At 39.0% G+C, this 25,234-nt stretch overlaps 1 protein-coding gene across 4 annotated transcripts in view; it reads left to right on the top strand.

Annotated features, from left to right (window-relative positions):
- The window catches only part of IFTAP (intraflagellar transport associated protein), a 68,590-nt gene that overhangs the window by 23,828 nt on the left and 19,528 nt on the right, over nt 1-25,234 (top strand). For 3 of the 4 annotated variants that reach the window (XM_027581392.1, XM_027581396.1, XM_027581393.1), the window contains 3 exons: nt 21,209-21,366; nt 22,975-23,046; nt 24,419-24,485. In XM_027581392.1, coding sequence (XP_027437193.1) covers nt 21,209-21,366; nt 22,975-23,046; nt 24,419-24,485 — 297 coding nt within the window. The remainder of the gene's footprint in view (nt 1-21,208; nt 21,367-22,974; nt 23,047-24,418; nt 24,486-25,234) is intronic. The other variant, XM_027581395.1, reaches the window with a different exon arrangement.

Here is a 25,234-nt window from a genome sequence, read left to right on the forward strand (position 1 = left end):
TTTTTCCATTTCTTTGTGTCTTCTTCAGGTTCTTTCATGAGTATTTTATAGTTTTCTGAGTACAGATCCTTTGCCTCTTTGGTTAAATTTATTCCTAGGTATCTTATGGTTTTGGGTGCAATTGTAAATGGGATCGACTCCTTGATTTGTCTCTCTTCTGTCTTGTTGTTGGTGTATAGGAATGCCACTGATTTGTGTGCATTGATTTTATATCCTGCCACTTTACTGAATTCCTGAATGAGTTCTAGCAGCAGTTTTGGGGTGGAGTCTGTTGGGTTTTCCACATAAAGTATCATATCATCTGCAAAGAGTGAGAGTTTGACTTCTTCTTTGCCAATTCGGATGCCTTTTATTTCTTTTTGTCTGATTGCTGTGGCTAGGACTTCTAATACTATGTTGAATAGGAGTGGTGATAGTGGACATCCCTGTTGCGTTCCTGACCTTAGGGGGAAAGCTCTCAGCTTTTCCCCATTGAGAATGATATTCGCTGTAGGTTTTTCATAGATGGCTTTTATGATATTGAGGTATGTACCCTCTATCCCTATACTCTGAAGAGTTTCGATCAAGAAAGGATGCTGTACTTTGTCAAATGCTTTTTCTGCATCTATTGAGAGAATCATATGGTTCTTGTTCTTTCTTTTGTTAATGTATTGTATCACGTTGATTGATTTGCGGATGTTGAACCAACCTTGCAGCCCAGGGATAAATCCGACTTGGTCATGGTGAATAATCCTTTTAATGTGCTGTTGGATCCTATTGGCTAGTATTTTGGTGAGAATTTTTGCATCCATGTTCATCAGGGATATTGGTCTGTGATTCTCCTTTTTGATGGGGTCTTTGTCTGGTTTTGGGATCAAGGTAATGGTGGCCTCATAAAACGAGTTTGGAAGTTTTCCTTCCATTTCTATTTTTTGGAACAGTTTCAGGAGAATAGGTATTAACTCTTCTTTAAATGTTTGGTAGAATTCCCCTGGGAAGCCGTCTGGCCCTGGGCTTTTGTTTGTTGGGAGATTTTTGATGACTGCTTCCATTTCCTTAGGGGTTATAGGTCTGTTCAGGTTTTCTATTTCTTCCTGGTTTAATTTTGGTAGTTGATACCTCTCTAGGAATGCACCCATTTCTTCCAGGTTATCTAATTTGCTGGCATAGAGTTGCTCATAATATGTTCTTATAATTGTTTGTATTTCTTTGGTGTTGGTTGTGATCTCTCCTCTTTCATTCATGATTTTGTTGATTTGGGTCATTTCTCTTTTCTTTTTGATAAGTCTGGCCAGGAGTTTATCAATCTTGTTAATTCTTTCAAAGAACCAGCTCCTAAGTTCATTGATCTGTTCTACTGTTCTTTTGGTTTCTATTTCATTGATTTCTGCTCTGATCTTTATTATTTCTCTTCTCCTGCTGGGTTTAGGCTTTATTTGCTGTTCTTTCTCCAGCTGCTTTAGGTGTAGGGTTAGGTTGTGTATTTGAGACCTTTCTTGTTTCTTGAGAAAGGCTTGTATTACTGTATACTTTCCTCTCAGGACTGCCTTTGATCCCAAAGATTTTGAACAGTTGTGTTTTCATTTTCATTGGTTTCCATGAATTTTTTAAATTCTTCTTTAATTTCCTGGTTGACCCATTCATTCTTTAGCAGGATGCTCTTTAGCCTCCATGTATTTGAGTTCTTTCCGACTTTCCTCTTGTGATTGAGTTCTAGTTTCAAAGCATTGTGGTCTGAAAATATGCAGGGAATGATCCCAATATTTTGGTACCAGTTGAGACCTGATTTGTGACGTAGGATGTGATCAGTTCTGGAGAATGTTCCATGGGCACTAGAGAAGAATGTGTATTCCATTGCTTTGGGATGGAATGTTCTGAATGTATCTGTGAAGTCCATTTGGTCCAGTGTGTCATTTAAAGTCTTTATTTCCTTGTTGATCTTTTGATTAGATGATCTGTCCATTTCAGTCAGGGGGGTGTTAAAGTCCTCCACTATTATTGTATTGTTGTCAATGTGTTTCTTTGCTTTTGTTATTAATTGCCTTATATAATTGGCTGCTCCCATGTTAGGGGCATAGATATTTACAGTTGTTAGATCTTGTTGGATAGACCCTTTAAGTAGGATATAGTGTCCTTCTTCATCTCTTATTACAGTCTTTGTTTTAAAATCTAATTTGTCTGATATAAGGATTGCCACCCCAGCTTTCTTTTGGTGTCCATTAGCATGGTAAATGGTTTTCCACCCCCTCACTTTCAATCTGGGGGTGTCTTTGGGTCTAAAATGAGTCTCTTGCAGACAGCATATTGATGGGTCTTGTTTTTTAATCCAATCTGATAGCCTGTGTCTTTTGATTGAGGCATTTAGCCCATTTACATTCAGGGTAACTGTTGAAAGATATGAATTTAGTGCTATTGTATTGCCTGTAAGGTGACTGTTACTGTATATTGTCTGTGTTCCTTTCTGATCTATGCTGCTTTTAGGGTCTCTCTTTGCTTAGAGGACCCCTTTCAATATTTCTTGGAGGGCTGGTTTTGTGTTTGCAAATTCCTTTAGTTTTTGTTTGTCCTGGAAGCTTTTTATCTCTCCTTCAATTTTCAATGAGAGCCTAGCTGGATATAGTATTCTTGGCTGCATATTTTTCTCGTTTAGTGCTCTGAAGATATCATGCCAGTCCTTTCTGGCCTGCCAGGTCTCTGTGGATAGGTCTGTTGCCAATCTAATGTTTCTACCATTGTAGGTTACATATCTCTTCTCCCGAGCTGCTTTCAGGATTTTCTCTTTGTCTCTGAGACTCATAAGTTTTACTATTAGATGTCGGGGTGTTCATCTATTTTTATTGATTTTGAGAGGGGTTCTCTGTGCCTCCTGGATTTTGATGCCTGTTTCCTTCCCCACATTAGGGAAGTTCTCTGCTATAATTTGCTCCAATATACCTTCTGCCCCTCTCTCTCTTTCTTCTTCTTCTGGGATCCCAATTATTCTAATGTTGTTTCGTCTTATTGTATCACTTATCTCTCGAATTCTGCCCTCGTGATCCTATAGTTGTTTCTCTCTCTTTTTCTCAGCCTCTTTATTTTCCATCATTTGGTCTTCTATATCGCTGATTTTCTCTTCTGCCTCATTTATCCTAGCAGTTAGTGCCCCCATTTTTGATTGCATCTCATCAATAGCCTTTTTGATTTCGACTTGGTTAGATTTTAGTTCTTTTATTTCTCCAGAAAGGGTTTCTCTAATAACTTCCACGCTTTTTTCAAGCCCAGCTAGTATCTTTAAAGTCATGATTCTGAACTCTAGGTCCGACATTGTACTAATGTCCGTATTGAGTAGGTCCCTGGCAGACGGTACTACTTCTTGTTCTTTTTGCTGAGGTGATTTTTCTCGTCTTGTCATTTTGTCCAGAGGAGAATAGATTAATGAGAGAACAAAATGCTAACAGGTTAACAACGTCCCCAGCAAATCTACTCTATACAAATCAGAAAAGACCTGAAACCAGGGGAAAAGAAAGAGAAAGAAAGAAAAAAGAAAAAGGAAAAAAAAAAGAAAAAAGAGAAAAACAAACAAAAACAGAACAAAACAAAAAAAACAGAATATGATCAAATATGTTCAGACTAGTGCATAGATCAGTGCCACACACTAGATTTTGGGCATATTTTGGTCTGTTAGAAGAATGTGCCTCCTAAAATTTTAAAGGGAGAAAGACTTATATATGTACAAAATAAGGTTTGATACAATGAAGGGATGGAAGATGACTGTAAAGATGAAAATTATAAAAGATTTTATAAAGGAATTGATAAGATGAGAAGTTGTTTGAAAAAAGAAAGAAGAAGATTTAAAAAAAAAGAAAAGGAAAAAAAAAGGGAAGGAATGTGATCAGGCAGGAGACTAGAACAAAGCCGTACACTAGTGATTTAGGGTATATTTTGATCTGTTAGAAGAAACTGTATCTCAAAATTTTAAAGAGAGAACAACTTATATATATATGCCAAAAATAAGGGTAATTACTATGAAGGGATAAAGTGTGACTCTAAAAATGAAAAATAAAAAATATTTTTTTAAAAAAAGGGATTGATAAGATGTTGGTTGAAAAAGGGAAAAAGAAAAATTCAAAAAAAAACCAGCTAAAAAAATATTAACTTTGAAAAACTAATGAATCATGGTAAAAAACCATGAATTCTATGTGCAGTATTCCCCTAGCGCTGGAGTTCTCCCGTTCTCCTTGATCGGTAAACTTGGTCTTGGCTTGCGGGCTGTTGTGTTGATCTTCTGGGGGAGGGGCCTGTTGCCGTGGTTCCCAAATGTCTTTGCCAGAGGCGGAATTGCCCCGCCCTTGTTTGTCTGGGCTAAGCAATCTGCTCGGGTTTGCTCTCAGGAGCTTTTGTTCCCTGCAAGCTCTCGGTACAGCTTTGGAGGACTAGAGTGAAAATGGTGGCCTCCCATTCTCTGCCCGGAGGAGCTGAGAACTCGGGGCCCCGCTCCTCAGTGCACCCCCAGAGAAAAGCTGTCAGTCACTCCTGTGTCCCCGGTCTCCGGCCGCACTCCACGCTCACCCGGCCTGTGACCGAGTGTTTCTATCTCTGGCACCCAACCCCGTGTGGAGTCTCCAAACTCAGCAGATCCCTGCGGTGGGCTCCTTCGCCACTCCTCCCGGGGGAGGAAGGGGAGTCTCCCCAGCTCTGCTGCTTGTTGGGTCCCTGCTGGAGGAGCAGTGGCCTGACTGGGCCGCGGATCACAGTTTATGGCAACCCCGAACTGAGAGCCCGCGCCTTGGCTCCGTCTCTGCAGCCGGCTTCCCTGCTCTGATCCCTGGGAGCTCTGCCGCACTCAGGCACCCCCGGTCTTTCTGTGACCCCGAGGGTCCTGAGACCACACTGCCCCACGAGGGTTCCACCCTCAGCTTAGCCACTGGAGCGACGTCCCTCAGCGGAGCCGACTTCTAAAAGTTCCGATTTTGTGCTCCGCGGCTCTATCACTTGCCAGAAGCGGCCGACGGAGGTCCCCTCCCCCGCCGTCTATCCTCATGATTATCACCTCGGATTCACTTCTCCGCACATCCTACCTTCCAGTAAGTGGTCGCTTTTCTGTTCAGAGAGTTGTTGCTATTCTTCTCTTCAATCTCCTGTTGAGTTCGTAGGTGTTCAAAATGGTTTGATCCCTATTCAGCTGAATTCCTGAAACCAGATGAAATCCAGGTCTCCTACTCCTCCGCCATCTTTGCAGTTATTGGAAAACTTTTAAATGTGTTTGGGACAACTTGGGTATGTGAATCAGTTTTTTCAAATGTAAATTTTATGAAATACAGAGTAGTCCCCCCCAACCCCCACCATTCGTGGTTTCACTTTCCGTGGTTTCAGTTACCTGTGGTCAACCAGGATTTGGAAGCAGATGGTCTTCCTTCTGAATTATCATCAGAAGGTCATAGTAGGCCAATGCTAAATCACAATTCCTGCCTCATTCACATCACTCCTTCTCTTCCAATAGGCATTTTATCATTTCACATCATCACAAGAAGAAAAAGGCTGAATACGGTATAGTAAGATATTTTAGAGAGACCACATTCACATAACTTTTATTATAGTATGTTGTTATAATTATTCTACTTTGCTATTATTCTTGTTAATCTCTTACTGTACCTAAATTTATAAATCAAACTTTATCATAGGTATGTGTGTACTGGAAAAAACCAGTATAGATAGTGTTTGGTACTGTCTGCGGTTTCAGGCATCCACTGAAGGTCTTGGAACAAATTCCTCATGGAAGAGGTGGTGACTACTACAAATACAAAGCAAGTATTTCTGATTAAAAATTCACATCTGAATTGAGATAAGCTCTAAGTGCAAAATATGCACAGGATTTTGAAGACTTAGTATGAGAACAGAACGTAAAATATCTCAATAATAGTTTTATTTTTATCTACATCTGAAATGACAATATCTTGGAAAATTGGCTTAAGGAAAATATGTTATTAAAATTAACTTCACTTTCTAAAATTTTAGAAAATGTGGTTGCTTGAAAATTTAAAACCACATCTGTGGCTTATGTTATATTTCAACTGGGGAGCACTGCTGCAGACCAGTAGTTCTTAAGCTTGGCTGAATATCAGAAAAACTTTTATAATGTCAACCTTGTATAAGACTAAAGATTTCCAGACACTATCCTGGGCTTATTAAAAGAGAGGCTCTATAGTGCGGGGTCTAGGAAATTTTACATTCATAAAGCTCTTAACTAATAATTTGGATGTACCAGTAGTTTTGAGAACTGCTGGTTTAGACTACAATTCTGATAATGCAGTCCCCTACACAGAGAAGCAGACATTTTTGAAAGTCAGAGGCAAAGGAGGGGAGAAACAGTCAGGACCCTGAACAGAAATACCTCTGTAGGGGTATGGCCCAGGGCCGGGGAGGGGGACACAGAAAGCAGGGAAGGCTAATGAGACCCTGAGGGCACTTGGCAACCTGTGAGTGACAGAGGATGAGGGAGAAGAAAAAGTCAAAGATGAGTCGCATGGGGCGCCTGGGTGGCTCAGACGGTTAAGCGTCTGCCTCCAGCTCAGGTCATGATCCCAGCATCCTGGGATCGAACCCCGCATCAGGCTCCCTGCTTAGCTGGAAGCCTGCTTCTCCCTCTCCTACTCCCCCTGCTTGTGTTCCCTCTCTCTCTGTCTCTATGTCAAATAAATAAAATTAAAAAAAAATCTTTTAAAAATAAAAAAAACAAAGATGAGTCGCAGATGTCTTGCCTGGGAGAGGCCGAGGCCCACAGAGGCTGAGGGACTTGTTCAAAGGTACACGGTTCTCGTTTCAGGAGGCTTTTGCTTCTTTCCTTATTGAGTGCCTGTTCTGTCAAGAGCTTAGAATCCTGGGCTTGGATTTGCTTTACACTTCCAGACTGGTAAGTTTTGAGTCGTCAGTTCAGCCAAAGGAATAGCACTACTCGTACTTGACAACTTCTAGAAAATGTAATTAAAAATGAAAGTGGTGACAGCGCATAAAACAACATACTTCCGAAGTTGACATATCATTTTGGTCCCCAAAGCTGTTTTGAATTGGAACGTTAGAAAAGCACATCTTTAAACTTCCGTAGGGGTACAGAGAGTCTTTTCCCAATCTGAAGGATGCGTTTAAGATCTGCTGTCGAAAAATACCGCAGAGAAAAGAATAGCGAAAGCAGCTAGCCCTCTCACCAGTCTCAGAGCAGGAAAGGAATGTCAGTGGAGCATAAAAACAGCTTTCTCTCATAAAAGAAAATACCGCAACAAAAAATAATCCTTGCTGTGTAGCTTTTTGCGGTTGTTTTCAGTCGAGTATTAGACGGAGACCGGTGGGCTTAACGTTGTTTTGATACCCTTGCAACTGGCAGATTGCCTGCCAGAGGAAGCTGGAAACGAACGGCCCGGCTTTCTGCTTCCAGGTGGCACTCAGCTCCATTTTCGGCACACTTGTTATCAGGCACTTTAATTCCCTACTGAATATTGAGTGGTGTTTTTATTTCACAGGCCATTTGCAGTGTCTTTCTGTTACTCCTTTTTCTTTTTCTTTTTTTTCCCGTTACCTACACTGAGGGGAAAAAAAAGGCAGCTTGGGAGCACGTTTGCAAATGTAAGTTTTAACAGTGAAGTGCAAGGTGGAAAACAGCCCAGCAAATAGCACTAACCTTCCTTGGACTTAAGACATAGGCCATTGGGATGTTAATCTCAAGAGAAAGTTGTAAGAGGCATCCTAGGAGGACTTGCTAATGAAAGCAACCAGGCCATTAAAAAAACCCCCGTTAATTAGTCTGGCATCCCAAGGGAGAGAATAAGGAAGCCCTGTCAAGGCTTTTCATTTTTTTTTTTTTAATTGCTGGGAAGAGTAAAAAAAAGAAAAATGTTCATGGTTTTATATTGATTTATATTGGTTTTATATCAGTAGCCATATGTATGTGACTTCTTTGTCAAAACAGTACCAAATATCACCTGGAAGGCTGAAGGAGGAAAAAGTGTTGAACCAAGTGAAATCATATCTAGCAGAGCCCGGTGGAAGAAACAGCCCCAGCAGCATTACCCTATTCTTTCTCTTTGGGGGAACACCTGTAAATTGTAATTAAGCAATTTTCATTTGTTTCTCTATTCCTTTTGTCATCACTAAATCACTACATTTAGGGAACAAATTGACAAGTTAGGAAACAGAAATCTGCTGGTTCAGTGGTGGAAGGAAATTTCCTCCCTCAAATTATGATGCATTTTGAGCTGATTAAGCTATTTTGTTTTAGATATATAAGCGTAAATGTTCCACTGCAGTTGTTACAATTCATATTCTACCCATGAATATTTGGTCCATGGATAATCGTTTGTTTTCTGTGCCTGCTGTAGTTCAGGTGTAATTGGATAAAGGAGAGAAAATGTGTTTATGTATTTACAACATTTTGAGTTATAACCATTAAATTTATTTTTGGCAGTGTTTTTGATGCATAGTATTTTGTTGCAATAAGTTTATTTCTCAGTGAAATAAAATATGAGCTTTTTAATTTGGTGTACAAATAAATAATTTTCTTCAAATCTCTTTATATGTTTTGAGCATGTATATGTTATATATATTTCGTGTGTGGATATAAATGAGAGAGGTGAATTTTCTTAGGCAAATGGAATCTTGAACTTTTACGAAATGTAAGCAGAAAACTGCTAGTGGCCAAATAAACTTTTAAGATGGTCACGGTCACCTTTAAGTGGCTGAAAACTTTTAAGATGGTCACAGTCACCTTTAAGTGGCTGATGAAAACAATATTGAGTGAGTGCACAGTTGTTTTGTATGCATTTGACTTTAACTTGAGACGTTATTTTTACTAGTCATTGTTAAATGTACTATTATACTTGAAGAGAAAGAGTAAATTACGTAGCTTGAAACTGAGGTGTTCTTAAGACTGCGTCCTTTGATTCAGTTGAATGGGTCTGTATTCAAATCTGGGTGGCTTTCAAAATCTGGAACCTTTCAGCCATAGAACAATAATATTTTCTTTGAAATGGTCAGCTAAACCCAAAGGAATACAAACAGGAAACTTTATCGCACTCAAACTCATATCTTCTTTATATGAAAATCAAACCACAGTCTGTCTAGTTTGAGATTGTTAGTGTCTTTTTTTTTCCCCCTACTTGGATTCCCTCCAGATGAGATAGATTTAAGTGGCACCAGTTAGCTCATTCTCCTTGAAGCCCACTACTTCTTTAGCACAGAGAAGAATCATACCATTTTCATGTGTTTTTTGGGCTTAGCCCGCCTTTGCCTTAGGTTTTATAGTGTATGGATTGCTGATTAGAAAAAAGGGATTGTGGATCAAGTGCCACATTTTCCTCCTCTTATCCATCAATTATGCTTTGTGTACTTGTAGCCAGTCATCTAATTTCTGAGTATTAGGCTTAGTCCCCAATTAAAGTGTTGGTGCAGTTCTTCTTGCAAATGTTGAGATCATGTCAGTATTGACTATGTTCCTGCTATATTTTAGGCATTGAGCTAAAATCTGGGAATATAAGATGAATGAGACAGAGTCCCTCATCTGATATGTCATTCTTACTTATTTCGGTGTGCTGTGTTTCACATGCTCTAGATGTGTGAAGGCACCTGAGCAATCAAACAGACTGTATAGTTAGAGGTCAGTTGGTAAGCTAATACTGACTACTCTTTACAGAGTGCTGATATAACAATATGCAGACTATTGCCTTTGGTCTGGGGGACTCAGTTTTAGATTAGAATAAACCCTCTGTATGAGTAGAAAAGAGCAATCAGAATGATTAGAACAGTGGATTTTTCAGACCGCTTTATCTCCTTTTTTGACTTCAAGCCTTTTTTTTTTTAAATTTTTTTATGAGGGATGCCCTGAAGTGCCCTGAAAAAAAAAAATGAGGGAATGTGAAAGAGATGTACAATTTAAGTGTGTTCTTGTGTTGCTCTAATGCTTTGTGCCAATGAGTGAGTCCTGGATTATTACAGATCTGTGCAGAAGATGTTATTCCACTTCATAAAGTTTGAAAACTCCTAAAAAGCATTTATTTGTAAAGGGATAGAAAAAAAATCACTTTCCCTGACTTTCTCCAACCTGTGTAAATAAAAGACAACGACTTGTCTTAAGTCGTTGCATCGTTGTATAGGCAGGCAAAGGAGGGCATGACTGATCTCAGGGTGAAGGAAAATTTTTTAGGTTGATGGGATTTAGTTTTATGAGTTTAGTGTGCTACCCTTATATTTCTCACTTTGTCGCGAGCAGGGCCAGTGTAATGGAAAGGGTTCTATTCAAGTTTAGGATTCAGAAGACCCGGTCTAGGCATTTATTAATTCTTTGACACTGCAGGCCTTCCACTTAATCTCTCTGAATCTGTAAAGCAGGGATAATTCTGCCTGCTCAGTGTGTCTCATATGGTTGTTATGTGAATCCGATGAAATTACATGAAGGTACTTTGTAGGTTTTAAAGATGTACCCCAGTGTAGTTTTATTTATGGGGACTAATTATGATTTAAAAGAGAAATATCAAAGTTAAGTATTAAAGAAATCTTGAATCTACAATATAAAAAAGGTAAAATATTGTTTATGGTGTTAGCTGTCCACATCCTGTCCCTTGATGGAGTCAAAACCAGCCCTGTATGGTATATATTGTGTAGTGTCTATGTATAGTGTAAGACTACACAGTTCAGGGCATAATGCTACACTGGCCTCTGGTGGATAGATTAAATAGTATGTTTACACAGAACCTTTAAGCAAAGGTATTTATATACTTGGACAAAGATATCAGATACTACATCTTTTTTTTTTTAATTGAAGTATAATTGACACACAGTGTTACATTAGTTTCAGGTATACAACATAGTGATTCAACAACTCAGTACATTGTAGTATGCTCACCACATGTGTAGCTACCATCTGTCACCATACAACACTGTTAAAATTCCACTGACTCTATTCCTCGTGCTGTACCTTTCATCCCTGTGACTTACTCATTCCATAACGAGAAGCCTGTACCTCCCTCTCTTTTTAAGTCTCAATTTTTACGTTCTACTCCAAGGAATCTTTACTTGGGAGTCTTACCTTAAGTATCACCGGGGAGGTGCTTATTAAAATGTGAATTCTTGGGGAATCAGTCCCCAAATTTTGGTTCAGCAGTGCTAGTGTACGGACCAGGAGCCTTGACTTCTGGACCAACTTTCAGAAATATGCCCTAAATGAGGAGGACATCTGCCCTAAATGGGGAGGTGTGTGTATTCCATAAAATTCTCTGCTTTTGTATATATTGCATTTTCCTAGGAATAAGGTCCACAGCTTTCATGAAATTGTCTATACCCCCTGCCCAGAGGGTAAGAACCATTATTTTTCTTTAACCATAATTTTTTTGTTTAATGTCACCATTTTATATTATTTAAAAGGCACTTTGTAAAAAAAAGAACAGTGGGTTACAGGAAAATTTTACTGTGATCTTGCTGATCTCTGATACAGTGGCTAGGGTATGCTTGCTTACAGAATTTTAGGGTGGGCTTTGGTTCAGCATACATTCTGTCCCAAGTCTGAAGGATTATGTACAGGCCAGAGTTAACTTCATCACAGGGAAATGTGGCTCCTTGTGTTATTGCCAGAAGAACTGTGTTCTTTATGAGCATTTCGCGATTGGCAAGTGCACAGGCAAGAGTCTTGGGAGACCACATGGGCATAGAGGCATCTTGTCATCTGTACTTCTAGGAAATGCGCCTCCAATAATTTTGGTGGCTTTGGTACCTTTTTTGCTGTATATTTTATATATGAAGGTACTTTTAGAGACTTATTCAAGTGTAAAATTTTATGATTAGGTAACTAGGATTTAAAAGAGGGACGTCAAAGTTGAATATTAAAATAATCTTGAGTCTATGATATAAAAAATGTAAATGTGAAATATTATGTATTCACATGTATTTTTTCCTTAGTATTTCTAGGAACGACTTTTTAAGAAGGAAGGAGATACATATAGGTATTCTCCCTAGATTACAGTTTAGAAGAGACTTGGTTAGATAAAATGCTTTTTGCCTCTATAGATAAGTTTATTTTTTTGTTCACGTAGGAAAGTTAGAAAATACAGAGGCATGAACACACACACACACACACACACACACACACACACACATACACACACACACACTTCGGGAAAACGAAAAATACACTCTTTCTGTAGCAGTAACATTTTTAGCTGCTCCATGGTCCCTCAGAATAAAGATGACATTTCCCAGCCTCCTTGCAGCTGGGTATAGTAGCTGTTTTCCTAAGTTTGTGCCAGTAAGACGTGAGGGGAACTGATATGTGTAACTTCTGGGTGATATCTTTAAGAAACATGTCCTAGACTCTTTTAATCCTTTTTCCCCGGCTGGAAATAGGCAATTGTCAGAGTGGTTCTTAGATACAGAGATGGAAGCCATGTGCCGAGGATGGCAGAACATCCTGCCAGCCTGGATCCCTGGACCATCTCATGGAACAGAGCCTGCCCACTTGCCCTAAACTGTTACATGAGAGAGAAATAAAATTCTTGTTTGAGCTGCTCTATTTTGGTGCCTCCTTGATATAATAGCTTAAATCATGCCTTCACTAACGACAGAAGGGAACAGAGGTACACACTTTCCTCTCTTTTTTTATCCTCTTGCCTGGAGCAAGAATATGTTGTGCACCATCGTGGACCATGTTGGAGAAGGGTGGTGCCCTAGGGATGGCAGAGCAGAAAGGAAGAAGGAGCCTGGGATCTACAATGATTCCGTGAAGCAGAATTACCATATTATTATGGATTATCTGCATCTCTATTAGTGCATGAGAGAGAAATAAACTTCCATCCCATTTAAGCCATGCTTACTTAAGGTGTCTGTTTCATACAGCTGAAGCTATATCCTTAAAGTTAACTAATTAATAAAACTGTAATCCTATGTCTTAGAGATAAACCATGGGTGTATACCTCCTTGCTGTATTGTTCTGTTTTATTAGTTTGTGTATAGATACAATTATTAGCGACGAACATAGGACTTAGAGACAGCCAGGATTTGAATCTGAGCTCTGCTGCTTCCTAACGAGGTGGTCTGGGAAAGTTTTTAAAATCTCTGAGTTTCAGTATTATCATCTGTAAAATGGATATAATAACCTCTATCTCACAGATGTGTTATTAGGATTAAATAATTATATATACAAAAACTACAAATACATATTTATGTTTATTTATATTAACAGACCTAAATTAATAGTAAGGGCTCAACCTAATATTTTCATTCATGTATATATTCAGCAAATTTATTATAATTATTTTATAAAAGTGATATCATACTATAATACTTTTTGTAACTTGCTTTTTCACATAATGTATTATGAACTTCCCAGTTAATAAATATGATTATTTAACAAAATTCTTAAAGACTGCATGGTATTCAGTTGTGTGGATTTGCTATAATTTCACCATTCTCTTTTTTGTTGGGCATTTAATTATTTCCAATTTTTGGCTATTATAAATGATGTTACATTGCACATCCTCATTCATTCAATAAATGTTTATTAAACACCTACTGTATGCCAAGTACTGCTCACATAAGTGAATGAAAGAGACAAAGGTCATTACTTTCAGGGAATTTGCATCCTAGAAGGGGGAGAGAGCAGCAAACAGTAAACATAATATATAATATAATATGTAAGAAAAATATTTGTGTTAGAAGATTGTAACTGCTCTGTTAAAGAAAAAAAATACACAGAGCAGGATATGGGGATCATGAGTGCTGGTGGGGGATATAGGGTTGCATTTTTATGTAGAGTGATGTGGTTAGGCCTCCTTGGGAAGGTAAAATGTGAATGAAGATGGGAAGGAGCTGATGGAGGAAAGCCTGTGGATTCTTAAAGGAAAGGTATTTGAGGCCAAGGGAATAACCAGTGTGGAGGCCTGGTGACGGCAGCTGGGTCCTGTTGAGGAGCAGTGAGGAGGTCAGTGTGGCTGAAGTGGCAGGAGCGAGGGTGAGAGGGGGAGCTGAGGTAAGAGGTACGGAGGTGGTGAGGCAGACGAGGCGTGGCTGTGGATAGCCTCCTAGGTCCTCGTAATGCCTTTGGCCTTATTTATTTATTCTTTCAGGAGCTACATCTTTGTACCCTTCTTATTTATGGCCTTTGGGTACATTTTTACACATGGAAATTCAAAGATATGCAAAAATTTAAGGCCTCGATTCAGTAAAAGTTTCCAAGGGAATAGATAGACATTTTTGACTTTGTAGTGAAATCTTTGCCCACATACCTAATTATTTCTTTTGGATAAATTCTTAGACATGGAAATGCTAGCTGAAAGATATGCAAAATGTTGTGCCTTTGAGTGAGTAAAAGTTTTAAGAGAATGAATTATATGTTTCTCACAGGCAGAGGCCATGTCTTATAACTTTCTTAACTCCTCCTCGAGTCTTCCAGCTCAGCATGCGGTGAACTCACTGGTTGAAGGGTTGAGCATCACTGTACGTTCACTCTTAAATGTTACATGCCCTTTGGAGTGGAGAATGAATATTTTCCCTTTCAGGAACTGTGAGTAATTTCCTGACAGAGAGGTCCCTGCTTTCTTTAGGCTTACATTTTAGTGGGAAGAGGTAGGCAATGAACAACAAGAGAGGTAGTTTTAGTGATTTCAGATAAATTTGAAGAAAACAGGACCACGTAATAGAGTGGCCTCATGCTAAGGCTGTGACCATGTGAGGAGATAAGATGATCAGAGAGTTTTAGCCTCAGTAAGTATGTGCATTCTTCCCATTGTCTGGGTGTGGAGGGAAGCTAGAACTCTGTTCTTGTCTTTTGCTTTGGTTTCATCCTGTTGTGGCACTGCACGGAATTGGGTTAGCAATGGTGGTCCTTGGATCAAACTCAACATCAGAATCAAGGGGGTACAAGATGTGGAAATCACCCAAATGTCCATTCACTGGTGAATGGAAAAACAAAATGGGAGCTATCCAGACAATGGCTAAAAAGGAGCGAAGTAATGAAGCTCAAAGATGTTGTGGTAAGTGAAGAAGTCAGGCACAAAGCTCACATATTGTATGATTACATTTATATGGAATGTCTAGAAAAGGCAGATCTATAGCCATAAAAAATAGATTGGTGGTGTGGTTAGCCTGCACTCAGACGTAGGAACAGGGAATGACTACAAATGAGCACCAGAGACCTTTTTGGGGTGATGGAAAGGACCTAAAAATTTAATTGTGGTGATGGTTGCACAACTCTGTGTTGACTAAAAATCATTGAATTGTGCATTTAAAGTTAAGTGAATTTTGTAAATTATACCTCAGTAATGGAGAAGTAGAGCTACTATTCATGGATACATAGATTTTTATCGTATGTTCTTCACTGGATGAGTATACAGTACAGCCTTGTGACTGGATTTGGCTCAAGAACGAGGAGAGTCCTGTTTGTCTCTCTTAATATTTCCTACTAAGAAAATAAATTGTATGTGCATAGACTTGAAAGTTTTAAGTAGGTAAGGACTGTGATACAAAAAGAAAGGAACTTCTTGGATGCAACAAGATCTACCTTGTGTAGACAGTGTCAGCAGCAGGTGTCACCCTTTTAAGGGTTCTGGGAGCTAAGGAAAGCTGTGCTCAAATGTGCTCTATCTGCTGCTACTGTGGGCCACCTCCCTTCTGTGGCCTTGGCTAAATCTGTTGGGAAGGTGAGCTTATCTTACGGGGTGACATGTGTAGCCTCTGCACCAAAGTGTAATCCATTTCACAGGTTGCAAGCGTGCTGTATTATCTACTTCCATCTTCACAGAGATTGTTAAAAAAAAAAGAAAAGGGAAGTTAACAGGGCATGCCAAATTAAATTAAAAGAATAGTACAGATTGCAGTGGGAAGATAAGGTGAATATTCTGAGTTATCTAGAGGGAGGAAATATAACCACTTGGACATAGTGTCTTCATTTCTGTTTTAGAGACAAAAAAAGAACTCCCTTTGTGAGCTCTTTTCTCCTTCCTTAAATCCTTTGCTGAGGGTTCCTTTAGTTCCTACCTGGATTACTACCTCTACTTTCTACAGCTAGCTCCAGTGTCTGGTCTACTCTGCTCCATTCTACCCATTTCCTCTCCTTAGAGCGCACCTCTAGTTGTGACTCCCAAGGGCCTAGGTAAACTATAGAGTTTTTGTCAGGCCCTCCAAATATCAGCCCTTCCACATGTCACTGAACGTACGCTCCCATCTTCCTGGAATACTCTTGTGACTCTTCCTCAGGGGCTTTGCTCATGCCGTTTTCCTTCTGTGGGATAACCTCAACAGTGCTCACCTTTTGAAATTGTCACTGCCTTCCAAAGCCCAGCTCAGATGCTCCATGCCTATGTGAAGCCTTTTATGATTCTCCCAAACCTATTGTGATTTTGCCGTTCTCTTACTTTGGACTCCCTTCCATTGTCTGCCATAGTTGTGTTCTCTTTTGGTGGTTGGCATACCGGGCTTAACTTCTTAGTTTGTCAACTCTGTAAGGGCAGGGACTGGGTCTTGCCCATCTTTGTTGCCTTGCATATCGTTGATGCCTGGAATATAACTTTTCAGATTGAATGGATTGCATAGCTCAACTGCCACTTGGATTTTCTTCCCGTAAATCAACTTTCAGCTACTTTACTCTCTCTTCATATTTTTTTCTCTGTGAGTACCTAAAACTGGATGTTTCAAAAATTTCAACTTATTGCTGTTGTGTCCCTCATCTTGGGCTTTGACACACGTTTTTTTCTGGGCCAGGGTTGTACATTTGTGTCTTGGCAGCTTGAGAGCTATGACTGTGAATAATGAGTCAATTATCATCCAGCCTCGGGGAAAGCACAATTATTCCTGACTGGCCAGGCTGAGGTAATCCTCTCCTCCCTGTGCCCTTTCAAATGAAGAACATAAAACAGTTGGAATTCAGAGCACTGCAAAGGGAATTTAGACAAAACATTTGTCTGCTGAATTTAGCTTCTTTGGATTTATTCTGATGTATGATTGATTGGTTTTTAAATTGCTTATTTAATCCTAATGACTGTCGCTCCAGGGGAGGCCAGATACCAAGGAGCATGTGATCAAGAAGCAGTGGAGTGAAGTAGTTTTAGCTGGACAAATCAAGAACAAATATTATTGTCCAGAGAAACATTGCTCTAGGCTAGGAATATAATGTGAAAATCACCCCCTGACTTTCAAACTACCCAGCCTTGTTACAAGCATGATTGCTTATCCCCTATTCTCTTTGCAGAAGGCTTTTTGCAACTACCCAGGGTTGTACAGAATTTCCCCCCGTGAATTTTTCTTTCCTTCTAGCAACAAGTCAATATCTCTTCTCGACTGAGAACATGCTCTTGATTTATATTGCCATTGACCATGGTGCAGAAGTACAGACACTTGAGGTTGTTGTCAAGATTTGGTCATGAATTCTGATGTTGGTTGTGTTGATCTGTGAAAACTCTCCTGCCAGTGTGGTGATACTTCTCAGCACAAGGGGTGTAGTCTCCTCTGGCTTTTATGTGGACGATTTGAATTTGTAAAACATTTTTTTCAAAATGGAGTTCTCTGAAAGCGATCACTTTCATCCGGATGATGTACAATCAGAATGTGATTAATGTTTAATTTATTGAGGCATCTGTGGTTTCCACCTTTTCAAGGAGTGAAATATTTTTCTTTGACCTGAAATTAGACATGGTAGGTCTAGTGAGTGGCTTTGTAAGGGAGATCTGTTGGAAGCTTGTCTATTTGGTATCAAAAGAAAATTGAAATTCCATTGCTTCAGAATAATGCAACCTTTAGGAGAAAAACAACAACAACAACAACAGTAAAAAGCCTTTGTTTCATCTGTATTGAAGTTTTGACTCAGAAATGTCCAAAGAAACTCTCTTTCGGGTCTCAGTAATCTACTTGTGCTCTGAAATATTGCTGCTAGATTTCTAAAGTGTGTTATGTCTGACACGTATTTCAAAGCAAGAAACGTTAGGGATGAGATGAAAGGGGGAAAAGGACTCGATGGAACACAGAAACAGAAGGAGATGAGACAGACACTTGGGTGGCACGTTTGGCTTGCCACTAGGATAACTCTGGGAGGCTTTAGGTTACTTTGGATTCTGGGCTGTGCCAACATCTGTCATTTTGACATTATCATATTGAAAAAAGAACTTTTTTCCTATCTTATTCTGCCAAGAGATTTACTTTTTGCTGCTTTTTCAAAAAATGATAAAAGCCTTTATGAGAAGCACTTCTGGGTCTTTGGAGTGACAGAGTATATATTCTTGTGAAACTACTTTCAAGGTTCAGGAAGAAGGCCTAAACAGTAGGTTCCATCAGAGAGAGAACAAGTTCTTTTCTGAATCTTCTGGTATTCATTTCATAAATGAAAGGAAGTTTTAAAAGGATGAACAAGATATTTTGTTCAATTTGAGACCCCAACAATAGCTCAACATCAGATCAGAACCTGGGACTTTGTTATATATTGCTTTTTAGTTTGAAGGAGTTTCATCTGGTTACCTGTCAGATCACCTGGCGTGTGATTGGAAATGGCAGAGGCATACATTGAGTGATTATGAGAATAAATAGAACTTGTCCTTACAGAGCATCAGTTCTTCCCAAACATCACTGTGCTTTTGAGGTTTTTAAGTCAATAGACTACTACAATAGTGTGCCGGGACATAGTATTTTCTCAGTCAATACTAGATTTACATTGTGCTAGTCTTAAAGGATAAGCAGGGAGAAGGGAAACTGTTCCACCTCCTGTTAGAACAGTGCACTGAAGAATGACAGGTAGTCACAGGAAGTTTTCTTGCCTCTAACTTTGACAGAGTTTGAGGAACTGTTTCATTCCTCACATAACTTCTGTGTCCAAGCATTTCTATGTGTATCTCACTCTACCCTGCTACCATTGCTTATTTTTGCCCTAGGACTGATTTAGGACCCTTCTGGGGGCGGTGAAAGGGGAGGAAGTCCAGGAGGAGACGTCCTAAGACCATCTTTACCTCACTTACCTGATCTTTCATAGTGCTGGTTGGTTACTCCAGCAGTATTCTTGGCAACCCTCCCACTACCTGACTCATTCTCCCCCCTCCCCGCCTCCCTGCCCACCATGCCAGCTACCAAGGCTAATGCTTTAAATCAAAGTTTCTTCTCTCCCCGTGGAAGCTAGTTAGGAGCCACAGATGCTGGTGTAGAAGTCAGCAGGAAGAGCTGGCCTGAACTTGTGTTATTTATTAATACAACCCTTTTAAAGAGAAAGTGATACAGTACTTGCATTTTCCCGCTCTGGCTTCTTGGGTATTAATAACATGTTATAGACTAGGTTACCTTATCTCTCTGCTCCAACAGTAATCCTGTGTTAATGTCCTATAGATACCCCTACAAGTCTTAACTCTGCCAATGATAGGGTAGAAGGAAGCAAAGAAAGGACTCTGGAGTTGCAGCTGACTGTGAAAAAGAATCTCATTGACTCTGATGCAACTAATAGCTCAAGAGAAACAAAGCATGGCCACCACTGGGCTGGGTTAGGCTGTCTCGTAACCCCTTTAGTTAGATACCTGCCTACAAAGCTCACAGGTCAGACAGTCCTTGTGACTCTGGAGCCTTTTCATGGCGGAGCACCATAAGGGGATGGAACAGGGTTCTCCAATCTGCCTGATTTCTGCCCTTGGCCTCTTTTGAATCTCTTTGTCACTCTTCTGTTGATCACTACATAGATTCCTGCATTTGCTATTGTCATTTGCAGCAAGTCACTTCTGGTTTTGGAATGTACTGTGCACCCTTGGTTCTTCTTGTGCTATTGTAAACTTTTCTTCTTTGTCTCTTTTCTGGGATTTTTTTTTTCTTTTTTCTGCTTCATTCTTCTGTTCTCTAAGGACGTGTTGCCTTCATTTGCTATATTACTCTAAGTGGCATAGCACTGTGGTTGGGAGTGTGGATTCTGAGTCAAAAGGCCTGGGTTCAAATCCCCACTGTGCTGTTTACCAGCTGTGTAACTTTGAACAAGTTACTCAATCTCTTTGTAGGCCTTGGTTTCCTCATCTGTAAAATGGGGATACTAATGGTACCTACCTCTAGGGTTGTTGTGGGCTTTAAATGAGATTTATGAGATGCTCATAAAAGAGTATCTGACACTCAATAAATGTTAACCCTAATTATTAATTCTAATATAGAAAGCAATTTTATGGCTTAAACGATTATCCCAGTGTAATTTTTACCAGATACTTACCTATTGCTGCGATATCTCTCCCGCATTTTAGCCTACACGTGCAGCTGCCTCTGGGACATTTCCCTCACAATTTCTACTGACACCTCAAATGAACATGATCAAAGCTTAATTCATTATCTCTCATCCAAATTTATCCCCCACATTTCTGTTAATGGCATCATGTTATCATTATCTTCTCAACCTCTTAATTTAGGATTAATCTTAGGCTTTCCTTATCCTAAGAAGATAATCATGAATGTGCATAGATTTAGTACAAAGGTATTGTTGATAGTTTTAAAGATTTTATTTTATTTTATTTATTTATTTTTTAAAGATTTTATTTATTCATTTTGACAGAGAGAGAGAGACAGCGAGAGAGAGGGAACACAAGCAGGTGGAGTGGGAGAGGGAGAAGCAGACTTCCCGCAGAGCAGCGAGCCCAACGTGGGGCTTGATCCCAGGAGCCCGGGATCATGACCCACGCCAAAGGCAGATGCCTAACGACTGAGCCACCCAGGCGCCCCTTGTTTATAGTTTTAAATTGTCAAGAATAGTCAAACATTGCTTTTTAGAAGTATATGGATTCACAGATAAAATATGAGAAAAATAGCCATTGAAAACAATTGTTACAGCTTTTCTGTTTTATAAGATTATGAGTGATTTTCTAATTTTAATTTTTTCTCTTACAAATTTTCCAAAATCACCCATATGTTGCTTCCATATAAGGAAAACCTCCCCTTAAATTTAGAAAAAAAAGAGATAGTTAATGTCTAAGAGTTTTGCAAATACTGTACTTTATTGACCTTTTAGCAATGGCTGAGAACAGAGCTGGGTATATAGTAAGCACTTAATAAGTATTTGTTGAAAAGTGAATGAAACAGTGTTATCTTTGTGTGCATTTTTAGAAATAATTTTATAAAATTCAGAGTGCTCAGTACCTCAATTCAGTTTGTAGATTTTGAAGAACAGTTTTTGTTGTTGTTGTTGTTGTTGTTGTTATTTGGAAGAAAGACTCTCAGGAAATGCAAAATAAACTAGACTGGGTGTGGCATATGTTTTCTAATATGTAACTTATCATTTCAGAGGATAATGTGACCAAAAGAGGAGCATTTGAAACCGATTCTTCAGAAAACATATTTCCTTCAATAAAATTTGCTCGTGAAAATGAACCAAGTGATCATCATCATAGAAATAAAGCCATCTTTCTTCGTACTTCATCACAATGTTCAGAAGAGGAACAGGTAATACCATAGGACATTTATAGAAACAGGAAAAAAAGCATTCTTTATGAATTAAAAAGAGAAAGAAACTGTAAAAAATGTAAGAAACATTGGACAGTTATTGGATCAGTAACTCAGACTCTTAATTCTAGAAGGAGTGCCATTGGGAAACTTTATTAAGAATCATCATTACATTTCTTTCTCTCTGTCTTTTTTAAAGATTTATTTATTTGAGAGAGAGAGAGAGTGTGTGAGTGTGAGAGTTGGGGGAGGCAGACTTCCCACTGAGCGCAGAGCCCAATACAGAGCCCCGCCCCAGGACCCATGAGATCATGACCTGAGCCAAACCCAAGAGTCAGACGCTTAACTGATTGAGCCACCCAGGCACCCCAAAAATCATCATTACGTTTCATGATTTCAGCAGCCAATGTTTATGATGGTAACTTGGTTAGCCCCAAATTTTTAAGTTCCTTTAAGGAACTGCCATCTAAAAATTCTTGAAATTATTTACATATTTTAGCTTGTCCTCTTATTTGGGACAAAAGAATTCCTTTTTATAGTTCTGTGTGTAAAATGGGAGTTTCTTTTATCTGCTCTGGATTCATCTCTTAAAGTAAAATCTGTTATCTTGTTTTTTCCAAGATTTAGTCATTAAATATTGGATGCACTGTTCCTAATCTTTAAGACTTAATAGACAATATTCATATTCTCCATAGCTATGGTTTTTAACTCTCAAGGAACTGTAGGGGAAGCTGTTCTACTTTTTACAACATTTGAATTTCTACTTTCTAGCTCATCATGTCTTCCTTGTGTTATTGTGGACAAAACTGTATATTAGATTGTGGTTTCAAATGAGGGAACAAAATTCTCTGTGTTAGGAAAGTGTTTATATACGGCAGAGGCCTACAATTCTTTAAATCCAGAACTTGCTTCCAATGAGATGATTATGGGACCAGAACTTTTTTTTTTTAAGATTTTATTTATTTATTTGACAGAGAGAGAGAGCATAAGCAGGGGGGAGCAGCAGAGGGAGAGGGAGAAGCAGCTTCTCTTCTGAGCAGGGAGCCTGATGTGGGGCTCGATCCCAGGACCCTGGGATTATGACCTGAGCCTAAGACAGACGCTTAACAACTCTGCCACCAGGCACCCCCAGAACATTTTTCCCCCCTTGAGGATTCACTTTCTACTGGCAATCACTAGCTATTGGAATTATATTTTCTACTGAGTCTTTAACCAGCATGTGGAGAGGCATGATCAATGATACTGTTTCCTAATAATTTAAAAATGTTGTATTAGCACTCTCGGGTTTGTCCTTGAGAGGTTCATTGGGTTGGGATGGGAGGTGGGGTAATGAGGTGGGGAGTGTTCCTATTTTACACATGAGAAAACTGAGGTTAAGTAATTTACTCTAGGTTATTCTGTGGATGAGTCTAGAGGCACAAGTAGAAGTCAGACCTCCTGAGAACTATTCCCTGACCACTTCTATGGCTTAGTGGATCTGGTCCATCATGCATAGCTAATTAACAAAAACCGGAAGGGGAGTTTTATTGCCTGAAGGGCTACAAGATCAGCTCCTTTATTTTTGGTAGTTTCATTTTCTCATCAAGATGCCCCCACTGTTTTTTTCAGATAGTGATAGATGAAGGCCAAAAAGTTGGCAGTTCCTTTCAAGGTGATCTGAATCGGGCAGGAAAGGTGAAGGTAAGGCATGATTCAATTTCTTCCATAGCAAAAAATACGAAAAAGTAAAAACAAAGCAAAAAAATCCCAAAGGACCCATTTGCTGTCTCTCATACAAAATTGGAGAATTCAGCAGATTTGGTCCATATATATACATATATATATATATTTTTTTTTTTTAAACTGGAGTTTAAATATCTTAAGGCTGGGTTCTAGATCTTTCTTCCTCAAAGCTTAGCAAATGAATGGGTGCTTCAGTAGAGAAACATGACTCTAGTCCCCCTGAACAATCACCATTAAGAGAAATGACAATATAACAGCTTTAGTACTGAAACCATCGTGGGAAGATAAATTTTTGCTGTCACTTGGATGCCAGGAAAGAACTGCAGTTATGTACTTACAAACAATGGAAGCTACCATTTTTAATTCACACATAAAAGCCATGGTCTGGGACGTAGAGCTAGGGGAAGAAAGACCCAGGCTATGTTTTGAATTCCACTTATGAGATCTAAATTTGTAATTTTATGTTACTTTGTCATGAACATGTTTTAGGTCATGAACGTAAAAGGCATTTCGACATTATGCCTTTACTCTACGAGGTCTCCTTTGTGCCAGTGGTGAAATCATTTTCTTATTTACACTCTTTGATATTCACCTGAGATGAATTAGTTCGTGTCTGAAATGTTACCATTTTGTTAATCTGAAATGTCTCATTGTCAGCTTGCTGTGGAAAGCAGTATTCCATGTGGAATAGTCTTTCATTGAAATGCTGCTATTGTGTCTGTAAAGGTCATTTGCTCTGCTTTTTACCTTTGAAGTAATTTTCGGTTTTATTTGCTCGAAAGAGAGAACACTTGATTTTTGGCCCTGCTCACCTCTCTTGTGATTTACCTGGGGCAGGATGATTTTGTTTCGAATGAACCTTTCTCTTTTGCTTTCTTTAGTTTCTTCTTTCTGGCTCTTTAGAGGGAAAGACCATTATGGTAATAGCCAGACCTACCACCATCATTTACTTGAGAAGCAAAAGCAATAAAACAAAAACAAATAACAGAGACACTGTTTTGGACTGTCACGGTGGTGGTATATATCCTGGGAGAGAATCTGGGAACAAAGTCCCTTTTCAAAAACTCCTCAGACTGTTCTTTCCCTTTCAGTATAGAGATCTTACTATGGCGCCTACAAAATCCAGGCCAACTTCCAAATTTACCGTTTCTTTCAGATGTCTCTGGGAAAGCACAGTGAACACAAAGACCTTTAGCTGGGACTCAAAAGTTAATTAGAAAAGTGGATTCAGTTGCTCACTTTGAATGCTGTGGAAGTGGATTCATTGATTCTTGATTGCAGTTTTTCATTAGGTCTAATATACATAACAATGATGTTAATCCTTTTCTAGGTAGACAATTTCCTAGATTTAGAAGATTTGGATGTGGATGAAGAGACTCAGCCCCAAAAGAGCAAGGGTATGCTTTCTATTTCCCCTCTATACTGCCTGATCTCTTCCCAGAAACTACAAATAAGACTTTAGACAGCTTTTTTTTTTTTTTTTTTGGCAAGCCCTACTTGCACCTTCCCTGACTTAGGGAAAACTATAGTCCTGCAATTTCTTTTTCAGTAACAAAGATTTCAGCCGAAAGGTCAAAGCCTGTTGAAGGTTGTAAAGTCTTTGGTCTAAAATGAAATAAAGGTGCCCTCCCCCACATCCCCATATGGTTGAATTTTGGATAATTTTCTCAAGTAGAGCCATTTGAGTCAAACCCCTGTTTCTTAGAAGCACCATGTAAATTGAGTTATTTTTGAGTGATACATAACATATCAATTGATCATAAAAATAGCAGAATTTATCATAAAATAAAAAATAAAATCAAAATTTTTACTTTCATAAATATTTATTAAATATGTAAGCCAAACACTTAAGACTAAAGACATATTGTAAATGTTTCTTTGGGGCATTTTTCCAATTGAGCTGGGCTGGGAAAGGCTTAATGCTAGTCCAGTGATGTTTATGCAGATGAGGCCTTTTCCCTTCCTGCTTAACATTACTGTGTAAACATAGGTATCCTTTGTTGCTCAAAAGACCTTTGAAATATGTTCAAAATTAGAGTTGTTTGTTTTGAAAATTCTCATTCCTAATTTAATATGCAAGAGTATCTCAAAGTTGATACTGAATGTTAGGGAAGGGGCTGTTTCCTTGGGGGTTTGGTTGCTGGTG

This window comes from Zalophus californianus, chromosome 11 (assembly GCF_009762305.2).
Source record: "Zalophus californianus isolate mZalCal1 chromosome 11, mZalCal1.pri.v2, whole genome shotgun sequence".
Taxonomy (NCBI): domain Eukaryota; kingdom Metazoa; phylum Chordata; class Mammalia; order Carnivora; family Otariidae; genus Zalophus; species Zalophus californianus.